Source organism: Aphelocoma coerulescens, chromosome 4, assembly GCF_041296385.1.
Source record: "Aphelocoma coerulescens isolate FSJ_1873_10779 chromosome 4, UR_Acoe_1.0, whole genome shotgun sequence".
Classification (NCBI taxonomy): domain Eukaryota; kingdom Metazoa; phylum Chordata; class Aves; order Passeriformes; family Corvidae; genus Aphelocoma; species Aphelocoma coerulescens.
Genome location: NC_091017.1, coordinates 70,597,355 through 70,609,487, shown reverse-complemented (window position 1 = coordinate 70,609,487; position 12,133 = coordinate 70,597,355). Strand labels below are relative to the sequence as shown.

Genomic DNA, 12,133 nt, shown 5'->3' with positions numbered 1-12,133 from the left:
TGATTACCACTTATGAAGTAAATTGAATAAAAACAGAAGGTCAAAGCATGGTCCACTATATTCTGTCCTTATGCAAACCCTTTTTGAACAGATACTGAGATACTAAGCACCATTGACAATGAAATCAACCATATATAACTGATTTCTTTATCTTGTTAAAATAAGACCCACAAATATGAAAGAATTTGTTTTCTTAAATAGATATAATTCAATTTACTTCGTATTATTTGACACATCTAGATCTGTCTTAGGGGAAAATTCAGGCAGACAACCCTCTTTGGACCCATCTATATGGAAAACTGAGTATTTATGCCAAGAAATATTTTCATACTGTTTTCAATCTGGCGAATCACAGTTTCTCAAAATCATTGCCAGATCTTTTCACTATTTTCACAAATCACATTACATTTTCCCAGTGCTTTTCCTATAAAATAAATAGGTGATCAAGAATCAACAAATACTATAGATTTTAAACTTTTCATAGCCACTATCACGGGCTTTTCTTTTCTATTAGTCCAGTTTGTTGCTACACCCTCTAGCCCAGTACTTGTCTCTTGACCATCTCTCAAATGTCTGTGAAGTGTCTCAACAACATAAAATGGGACCACAAATGTAAAAAATTTTCATAAAGACCATGCTGAAAAAGGAAAATTTGCTTATTGAGTTCCTTTTCTGTTCTATAAAACCTTTCAATCTTTTTTGTCATTGAGTCTTCATATTTGTTTAGAAAGACTATAGCAAGAAGTTAAAGTGAACCCCGGTGTGTACAACTGAGGATAGTGTGTTCATTCACACTCATTCCAAAATTATTGCAATTGTTATATTCACGTCAACTTCAGAGCATATGTGTTTTATTTGTTAGCAGAAATGTCCCAAAATGAACAGATTTGGGGATGTGCAAATAAAGCTTGTTCTAACCTGACCGATTCCACTTAGCTCCCTTTGCTTGTCAACAAGCAGGGCATTTCATCCATATGCAGATCTCGAAACGTACTGAGTACCAATTGCCCTTTCACCAATGTTCAGCTGTTGTGCTGACCCTCTTCCTTTTCCAGAGTTTTAAAACTCTGGTCTTCCATTTGAAACAGGAAGAACAGCAAGGAATCTAGTGTGGGAAAATCCATTTTCCCGTTTTTTGTTCCTTTCCTCTGACAAAGAAAGGAACATGATACCTAAAAGTGTACTTAACATTACAGAGCTACGACTTGGGCCCAAGAAGTTCCTGCAGGCACACAACCAGCAGTATATTAGATTTGCACACTTCCTGCTGTCTCACAAACAGATCCAGAAATTACTCTTTCTGTCTGCTCTTGGAAACATGTAGGAGGGAATCATGGAAAATAGCAGTGCAAATGTCATGCAAGACAGCTGTGTGTAAATAAAACACAGAAGAGGGGAGCTTAAATCTGGGTCTCTATCTTGTCCCCAGCTACTTTTGTGGATGATGTAATAGTTTGAATCCAATTGTCCTTGCCCTGTTTCAATGATTTGAGGCATTCAGATCACCAGTTATCAGGAGTTGTATTCACCTGTTTATTTGTGATTTAGAAAGCAGAGCTGATGCACCTGTATGCAGAGAAACGTCTACAGGAACAGAAAGAAATGAAAGAGCTGGTGGAACAGGTCACAGAAGGACACAAGAATGTAAAGCAAGTAAAAGCAAAGATCCAGGAATACAAACAACAGATAGGTATTTATATATTGCCAGAAAAATGAGAGGTGATGCTAAATATCCCCAAATTACTTCCTCTTTCTTTTAGTGGGCCGGTTACAATTTTTACAGAAGGGAAAGTGAAATTGAGGGAAAGATCCAGGCTATACATTCCCATGTATGTATGAATATGAGTTCAGGAATCAACTGGTAATGGGTAGATCAGAAACTCTAAGCTACTGGTCATGGGAATTACTCTTTGTTTAAGTGGGAGAAATGCATCACTAATGTTCTGCAACCAGTTTTCCTTCCATCTAAAAGTAGCACATGTAAATGACTCTACTTTTTGTCAAATGCAGTTATGAAGCTCAGATTCTTGTGCTTTGTATTATTTTGCCCGACAACTGCCATGAAAGAATCATGGCTCAAGATTGTTGTCTTCTCCAGAAAAGACCATCCGGAGAAGACTGTAACTAAGGAAAGTCATCTTTGAGAAGGACAATATCCCAAGGGAGAAGGATGTTGCAAATCCAAGACAGACCAGTCATTAGGATAAAGGGAAATAATGTTATTCCTATCCTTAGGAAAATTCTTCAGTTAATTCATTAGCCAGTAAAGCCCAGGCTGTTCAGCTGACATGGCTGTACATATCCAGTACTAACATCTACTGTATGAACAGACTGCCTCTAGGTGGGCATTATTTGGTGAGCAGACTTCTCTGCCTGTGTATCTCCATACTTGTACTCATAAGGATTGAGGCAGGCAGAGAGTGTTAGCCACCCCAAAATGGACTAGCAGAGCCTACCAGCCTTTGCAATTCAGTCATTTCTAGGATATACATAGCTTGAAAGACTATGAATATTTTCTATTGTATAATATCCTTTTATTAAGTAATGAAACAGTATGCACAAATGAGAACAGAAATTACAAAGCAGTAATTCAAAGTGTCTGTGTATGTATATAGTACGTTTATGTGCTGAATAGAAGGATAGATGGTGGAGGTGGGAAGTACTCATTTGTTTCTTTAATGATTCCTCCCACCAAAGCCAGACTGTTCCCTCAAGTACCTTTAGATCAGTAGTATTATTATCATTATTCAAAATGCATATGAATTTCCTTCAGATGGACTACTTGTTAAAATAGGCAAACAGCTAACTGAGATTAATTCTTATCTTTCAGTTCAGCAAGTTTGTGAAAAAAGTGAAGAACTTCTCCGGCAAGCTTTAGAAGAAGAAGAGGAAAAGAACAGGAAAAGATACGAACTAATTCAACAAATACGAGCTATTGAGTCTATACCTAACATCAGACACAAGTTTGTTGACTTAACAGAGGTAAGCTCAAAAGGAAAAATGACTGTTTTTACATAAATGTGTACTGTGTATGTTCAAAGGGATTGTGTACTGCATGCACATATATCACAGACTGGTACAAAGTGGCCCCATACATGTCATGTTTTGTCATATTGCATGAGAAAAGTTAGATCTGAAATGGAACACTGAAAAAGTTTATAAAATGACAGTTTTATCAAGAAGAATATTCTGATGGCAAGTGAAATCTTAGTCCCCTTGAACGTTCTTTGAATTTTGCCAGTTCTGGGTTTTCCAGTATCTTCCAAAAAGAGACTGGAAAGTAATTACAAGATGTTCTATCCATCTTCACAAATTCAAAGATTTGTCAGTCCTGGGTAAGAACTGAATCAACACAAAGTTCGGACTGATGTATACTTGTTCATATTGCAGTGGTGATGGCCATGGTAATCAGCAAAATTAATTTCTTTTGCTTCAAAACTGTCAACATTCAGGTACATGAAAGAGATTGTCAAGAGAACCCAAAACCTTCTGAGCTGTCACAAATATACTGTGTAAATGACTTGTGTGTGTAAGCCTACTATTTATAGTAACTGTATCTCAAACTTCTTGGACTTGCTGTTGGTGCACAACAACTGATATGCCTGAGATTGTGAGACCAGAGAGAGCTCGTCCCTGGCCTCCCCTTCGCGGGGTGCGGACTGATAAAGCTGCCTCGTGCGGAAAGTGGGGTGGGGCGGCGGGCGGGCTCCGCACTGGGACTGGCCTCTGTCCCAGGTGGAGAGGAGGGATGGGGAAGGGGGGGCAGGGGATAGGTTTGGCTGGGGGTTGTTGGCAACGTGACACGTCTGAACCATTAAATGAAATAAAGGGATAAATCGAGAGACAGAAAAGTCTCCTGAAGCTTGAAAAGAAGAGAGCTTCTTCTCCACTTTGTCCCAGAACGGATCAGAAAGGATAGAATCTCTGCTGACATCAGGAAAATTTCGAGATATCCAATTAATGAAAGATTTAAAATTTTTCTTAGAAAGAACACCCTTAGAGAATTTAAAGTTGGTTTCTAGGAGAGGATTTAGGAGAAGGGGGTATAAGTCTCTCTCAGGTTGGAAAAGGCGGGGTTTACCTTGCCTAGTTCCCTTTTTTTTTTTTTTGTGTTCTGTGCCTCCCTCAGCAGAAAAAAGAGAAAAAAAAAACAAAAAGGACTTAGAAAACAGTATTGCATGCGAAAAAGAGAGGAGAGCCCTGATTTTAAATTTACAAATCCCGTCTTCTGGTGAGGCTAGGTCCTGGTGAAGTCCAAAAAAAAACATCTGCTGAGCGGGGATCTGGCCCAGTTCAATCCTCAGGAGTTTCTGTCCCAGACGAGGGGCGAGTGTCTCGAACTGTCCTCTTCCGAAAGTCTCTACTAAAACGCAGATGGTCCTGTCTTCAGAGGAGCAGCACGCGAACGGCTGTTTCTGTCTTGAAGATGGTCAAGACGCAGCTCAAGCCGTGGTCTGTCCAATGGCTGTTCGGGCGCCAGATGAGGCGGCTGGTGTGGGGTCTGTAGCTCAGACCCAGGAAGCTGTGACCGGTCTGGAGAGATGGTCCCATGAGGAACCGTGTTCCCAGGGCCCGGTGTCTTCCCTCAGCCATAGCCAGAGTGCCCTTGCCGGGAATCTATCAGCTCTTCAGTGATTTCAGCTCTTGCTCTGCGGGGCAATCTCCAGGCCAGACCAGGAGGAGAGAGACAAAGAGACCCGTATAGCAGTTCTGCATGGGGCAGATTTATTAGTCCGCTCTCTCTGGTCTCACAGGGGCAGAGGGCTACATCTTATAGGGATACAGGGGGTGGGTGTCAGAGGGTAAAAGCCAATGGGTTAGAGAGGATCTGCATAGGTTCTCCTAAAGGATTCTGGGTCGTCTTCTTCTCACCATAACTGAAAGTAGTTGCCTTTCCAGGGGAGTTCTGCTGGGAGTTATGTAATCTCCTTATCTCAGCAGGCCTCCCTCCAGGGCAGAGGCTGGGCACACCCCACAAGGTTAGGCTCTGCAATGCCCAGACTTAAGCAGCATCCAGAAATCTGTTATCTTATTTATTAACTCAATCAGAAGCAGATCATCTGAAAATACTTTTCCATTTTTCTTGTCCACACTGAAAGAAGAAAAACATAGAGTAGTATAAAATGACACTAGCAATATTAAGTAATAGAATGCTTTGGGGTTTTTTTATTCCTTTCCTTTCTTTCATGAGTACTCAAATAAAGAACACAAAAAACACCCCATGGCTAGTCTGCAGAAATCATACAGAAGAAACAGGTCTTCCTTCCATGAGGCTGTTGGAACAGATAAGATGATGCTTTGGTTTTATAACTTGCTCTCTGAATAAAACTGAGCCATTCATTGATTCCAAAGCTACCTAACTGTCTTTGCAACCACCAGATAAATCCCCTACCTCCTTTATCAGATTTTAGAATGCATTTAACTTCAAGTGTCAAAGAAGTGAACAAGAATAAAATCAACTCCCCAGACGTCCCATCTTCCTTTAACTTTCTTTGGTTGCCTCTGTGGCTGCTGCCATCAGTTCTCCACTTCTTTTCCAGCCAAAGAAGGCAATTCTATTCTTTTAAACCCAGACTCCTTACACCCATTTGTGGAGAATGTTACTAAACTAAAATGGAAGAAGCAGGGGGGAAAAAAGTACAAAGAGTAATTGTACACCACAGACACAGTAAACAGTCTGCATGGAAATGCCAAAAGGTGCTCCAACATACAGGTGCTCTACTGCTTCAGGTAGAGTTGTACATTGCATCAACACTAAACAGAGCCTTTGGTATGGTCTCACTGCATGTTTGTTACCCTGATGAATCGGTCACAAGGTGTTGGCTGCAAAGACATAACTGTTTGATGTAGTCAGACATGAAAATGTCATTACTTTTTCTATCACAACTGTAAAATGGTGCAGGTCAAGGGAGGGGGTTCTGCTCCTCTGCTCTGCTCTGGTGAGACCCCACCTGGAGTGCTGTGTCCAGCTCTGGGGTCCTCAGGACAAGAGCAGCATAGACCTGTTAGAGGGGGTCCAGAGGAGGGACACAAAGATGGTCAGAGGGCTAGAGCAGCTCTGCCGTGGGGAAAGGCTGGAGAGTTGGGGTTACTCAACCTGGAGGCAAGAAGACTCCAGAGAGACCTTACAGTCTATAAAGGCACTTACAAGAAAGATGTTTTACCAAGGCCTGTAGAGACAGGACAGGAAGAAAGGATTTGAAACTGATAGAGGGTAGACTTACATTGGACATAAGGAATACATTTATTTCAATGAGTGTGATGAGCCACTGGCACAGGTTGCCCAGAGAAGTTGTGGATGCCCCATCGCTGGAAGTGTTCAAGGCCGGGCTGGATGGGGCTTGAAGCAACATGGTCAGGGAGATGTTCCTGGCCATGGCAGGGTGTTTGGACTAGCTGGTCTTTAAGGTCCCTTCCAACTCAAATCATTCTGTGATTCTATATCACAACTTCACTGTTCCATTATACTGACTATTACAGTAGCACTCTAGTGAATGGGCACACTTTTCGTGATAGCTTGCCGTGTTTTTCTTCCTACAAAATGCTTTTTCAGGCTTAGTGCAATTAAGCATTTGTCCATAAAATTCCCATTCATTCTCATAATTTTTAAAGTACCAGTTCTTCCCTTGATGGCATTTAAGTTGCGTGAACACCAGCAGTATCTACTGCATGAGTATAGAACTTTTCTTATTTTAGGAACTACTTCACTGGCTTCACTGAGCATTTTTGAAATGCAGACACTCAAAATATTGAGCTTCTTCCACTCTATGCCTTGAGCAAATTCTCTTTCCTAGACATGTTTGATGTCTGCTTGTCATGCTCAAACACTGCCACTGATATATAGATACAGATACAGATATATAGGTATATATACCCTTTTGCAAAACATTTCCCTTTCACTTTCTGTGAATACAACTTAATGGTCACTCACTAGTTTAAACTAGAGGCAAAGTATTATGGCACTTACTATTTGCAAATCATTTTAAAGTGAAAACTGAGAAGGAGATTACAGTATCATCAAGTCTGGAAGAGACCTGCAATATTATCCAGTCCAACTGTCAACCCAGAACAACCATAATACTATTTCATCAACCTATGGTAGTACATCTTTTTCAAAAGTACATCTTTTTATGTAAAAATAAAGACTGCATAACACTGAACTCTTTTAGCAATTGTCTACTGATGCTACTGGTGACCATTGTTTAGGTGATTGGCAGACATGCAGAGCATGGAAGCAGAAATCACTGAGACAATATCACACAATCAGCCTTTCAGTGAAAAAACAGAGATGATCTCTTCTTACTAACTAAACTTTTGGAGCTTTAGGAAAAGAAGCTATGGGGACCAAAACTGCTGGAAATCTTCCAGCAGTAGAAAGCCAAGCCTGGTTGTTTGTCATATTCTATTTTGTGGCTTTATTGCTCCTGGCCACTTATCTCCCACTCCCCTTATTGTCTTCTTCATCTCTCTTGGCTTTCCATCTGTTTCTTGGACCACTGCTCAGAAAAGCCAGAGAATGAACACTGGAGAATGAGCACCTGACTATACTACTTATATGGCATCCCAGACCAGAGAAGAGGAACTGAATTGCAGTCAGTTCTTGAAGGCAAACTGAACATCTGAGCATCTATCTATGATGGAGCATCCTTCTCTTTTCCAGTTTCTTTTCCTTCCCCTTCATGTTCAGTTTTGGCAAAAGCTCACAAGCAGAAAGGTCACTACTATTCTGTGAACAACTCAGTATTCAATAAAAGGGGGATTTTTTTTAACATGCTATGGTACAAGGCATGCACCAAAGGTGTGTACCAAAATTATGTTAAGATAGACAAAAGAATATTAGTTGGAGTGGAATGGATTAAATTTTGCAAAGAAAGCTACACAGGAGCTCACTATTTGTGTGGGTTTATGCAAGTTTTCCATACATGCAGGTGAAATGAGATTGTAGCAAGGTGAGTGTTGCTCTTTATTCCCACGTAACAAGTGATAGGACAAGATGAAATGGCCTCAAGTTGTATCAGGGGAGGTTTATATTGGGTACTAGGAAAAATTTCTTCCCAGAAAATGCTGTCATGCATGGGAACAGACTGTCCAGGGCAGTGGTTGAGTTTGCAATCCCTGGAGATGAGAAGTGGCACTTAAGGACATGGTTTAGTGGTTGGCTTGAACAAAGTATATGTAAGAGCAAGGGCCAAAAATTTAAAGCCTTGACAAAGCTGTTTGGAAATTATCCATCTTTGTTTGCAAACTAAGGTGCAGAAGTCTCTCATTAGATCTCAGAATCTCATTATCACTCACACTGCAAAGTGGATATTAAAAAGCCTTCATTAAACATTCAGGTTTGAATATTTTAAATTTGTGCATTAAGATCTGAATTTTCTGGGCACAAAGCATTGTTTAGTCCCAGTCATTTCAGATAAAAATAGTAGATACCATTATAGATCAAATGCATACTTTGGAAATAGATAAATACAAAAAATGTGTATTTTTTAGTGTAAAGGCTGTTCTGGTTTCACACATTAAAAAAAAAAAGTAGTTTTACACATTTTTTAAATTCAAAAGTCTAATTAAAAGTCAAGTAGAATTTTTTTGAGAGCAAATACATTGTATTTATGATTAATCTTCTATATATTTTCCAATGCTTTTTCTTTAAATGTTTTATGAAAGATATGCTCTAGATTTTAAAAACAGTTTTTAAATACCAGTTGGTTTAGGACCATCCCTATATTTCTGGAAGTCAGAATATTTTCAGCATGGATTGGAACATAATCAAAATATTTCATTTACTCTCCCCTTGGTATTTACAGTGTTATTTAAACCTATATTTCGCGTTCTCTAGACTGGTGGCCATGGTTTATTTGGTGAAATGTCAATAGTGGAACTACGTGAACGCCTCGCCCTACTCAAGGAAGCACAGAAGGCAGCAGAGGAAGAGAAGAGAGACCAGATAATTCATGAAAAACAAGCTAAGGAACAACTTCTTCTAGACAAACTGAACCAGATTTCCCAATTCAGAGCAGAACTTGGACAAGCAGCTGCTTTAAAGTCAGTATAAAACAGCATGTGACATTTAAGACATTACAACTTTGTTAATATTTTGCCAGCCCTTGAGGAGGAGAACAAGTACAGAGCAAAATACAGCCCTTCTATAAATCAGTATGACTTATTTCAAGGATTACACTGGAGCCAGGATTTACTTTTAATTCTTGAAAATAATTTTCATCAGATTTAACAAATCTTTTTCATCATTTATGGTTGAAGACACTCCATAGGCTAGTGTTGACAGTATTGCCCCAGGATTCAGAACCAATAATATATATTTAGAAAGAAGTTTTGCCTTTTTTCTGTTCCTTTTCAGCTAATCAGAACTAATTTGATGTTATTAGAATCATTCTAGCTTGCCACTTAAAGTTTTCTCTCATTCTCATCTAAACCAATATTAGGGCTGTAATTTTCTTCCTTGAATTTCATCTGTAATGTGAAAAGGAAGGTCTTATTCTAGAAGTTAAAAATATTTTAGGAAGATTTTGTGATGGCAATAATAAGTTTGAAATTAAATACATTATAGCATTAGATCAAAAGGGAAATCTTTGCTTACAGACTCTCTGATGAAATTCTGCATTCATTATTAATATTTATTATTAATTATAATATTTATTAATCATTGTCATAAAGTATCCATAACCATCAAAGATGCTTCACATATGCAGAAGACAGGATCCCTTCCACAAAGGTTTTAAAATCTAAGTTAAAGCTATTTACAAATAAAGCTGAGCAGGAAGAAAGCCTGTGTAAAAGTGTACAACATGGCACACCCCTTGATCTTATACCATTTTTACTGCATCTTAAATATTTGCCACTGTTTTCTTTCAAATTGTCTTTCATATTTCCGTTTTGTGGCTTTGAGAGATAAGTCCTTGTCTTGCCATATTTATTTTGCAAACTGATGTTCAGGCTGACATTAGGAAGATGTATTCTATCAGGCTACAAACACATGTTCTTAGACATGTCTTAGATTCATGTTTATTGCCTGAAGGTGGCTTCTCAGAGTTCAATTCATGTTATTCATTTATCATCCAGTTCCACATCTCAGTTACAGAAGGGAGTATTGATGTATTCCTTTCACTAGTTTTCACTCGTCTCAGCTCTAATTTGGTTTGTTGCTGATAGTTAATCTCCAAAGACTGGGGTTTTACTATGATAGTATTTAAGAAGACAGTTTAATGTATTTAATGAATCAATAACTGCAGCTGCAGTGGATTGACTGCACAGATCAGTGACCTTCTTTTCTATGGCATGTATCAAGAAAAGATTTTAAGATGTAAGAACCTGAAATGGAGTTGGAGCTGGAAATACACTCTCATTGCTAAACACTCAGTATTGTGAAAGCCTGTGCGAGCAACTTAAGCCACTGCTTTCCATTAGAGATGCAAACTAAGCATTAAGAACTTGTGTGCTACATAAAACCTGTTTCACTAGTACCTGCTTAAAGAATCATCTGTTCTGCTAGATGTGCAGTCTGTGAATTTTGTATAGGGCTGGGTTCCTTTAAACTACACTCTTTGGCTTAATTCAGAACTAAAACTCTTCTGATCCCAAAATAAGCTGTGCTTGAATGAGAAGCTTTGATTCACTTTTTGTTCTATCATTTGAAGTGTTTTTTAGAACAGACCAGCATGCCAAAGATAGTAGAATCCAAATTAAATTATACACTACATTTCAAGCTTCTGAATCAATCAATCAGTCAGTCTGGTCAGATTCTTGATAATTATACAGTAATTTTAATGGAGCCCTGTTTGCTTTCTAAATGAAGAAATACAATGTTTCATTATAGATGTTAGAAGACATTTTCCTTTCATAGTTCCTAGGCAATTTATGTGTGTAACTTGGAAGTAACTCCTATAAAAAGGCATCATCATAGTATACCAAAAATGTTGTTCTTTGGGAGTGTATTTCATGCATTTTCATCCAGAATCCAAATCTCTGGTGTTATTTCTGTTAATGCAGAAATATGGCATGCTGGCCACGGCATTTACAAATGTTAGACACTTCCATGCAGTTTTTATTTCTTTCTATAGAAACTATGGGCTCTGTGTATTAAACCTTATTTGCAGACCTTGAATCATAAAATACCTCTCAAATCAGTGTGAGTGATTAATTGTTTGGGTTCTATTCTTGATATGTTGCACAGGAGATGTAAAATTTTTATGTTTACAGAATTGATTCATCATTATAGGGATAGAATAGCAAATCTTACCAATGGTACTCATAAGTTAGCCTTATGCATCAGTATAAAATTACATGTTAGATCTTAAATTGCATATATTGAAGGCTACTGCTAATCAGCTAAAGTATGGCAGCTAAACTTCTGAACAAACCTGCTTTGGTGACAGCTAGAGTTTAATCTCTAACTTACTAAGCAGGCTCCTTTCAATATCATTTACAGACATACATCTACACAAAAGAAGCACATTGTGCAAGCATATAATGAACTATATTAAACAAAATAGGAAATAGAACATGAAAAATTACAGAGACATTGGCCTTTAATAGACTGCAAGCCATGACATCCATCACAGCAGTGGCTTTGTGAGTGCTTGCAGGATGGTATATATGCAGGATGTCCCTTTAACTGCTAGAATTTCACTCAGTTTGAAAATCAGCACTGTCATTGAAGTGGACAGGCAATTCTGTTCTCAGCTTTTTCGAGCACCAGCAGATTTCTGTGTGTTTGAACACATGCTAATGTACTCAAGCGACATGCTTGTGTATTACAGCTGGTGGTGGGGTCAGCGGCTCTGACCCAGGAAGAGGTGACCGGTCCGGAGAGATGGTCCCAAAAGGGATCGCCTTCCCGAGGTCCGGTGTCTTCCCTCAGCTGCTGGCAGAGGGGCCCTTGCAGAGGCTGTCAGCTCTTTAGTGATTATCAGCTCGTGATTCCAGCTCAGCTCTGCAGGGCACCTCCAGGCCAAACCAGACCAGAGAGAGACGAGAAGGCCCTTGTGGCTGGTTCCACACGAAGGTAGCTTTATTGTTGGTTCCCTCCGGCGAAGGGGAAAGCCAGGGACAAGCTCTCTCTCCCCACAGAGCCTGGGGGCTTCCTTTTATAGAGATACAGGGGATCAGTGGGGGACCA

The 12,133-nt window shown here is 39.3% G+C and overlaps 1 protein-coding gene across 2 annotated transcripts in view; it reads left to right on the top strand.

Annotated features, from left to right (window-relative positions):
- The window catches only part of CFAP99 (cilia and flagella associated protein 99), a 55,200-nt gene that overhangs the window by 38,288 nt on the left and 4,779 nt on the right, over positions 1-12,133 (top strand). For both annotated transcript variants that reach the window (XM_069014595.1, XM_069014594.1), the window contains 3 exons: positions 1,549-1,690; positions 2,831-2,982; positions 8,837-9,042. In XM_069014595.1, coding sequence (XP_068870696.1) covers positions 1,549-1,690; positions 2,831-2,982; positions 8,837-9,042 — 500 coding nt within the window. The remainder of the gene's footprint in view (positions 1-1,548; positions 1,691-2,830; positions 2,983-8,836; positions 9,043-12,133) is intronic.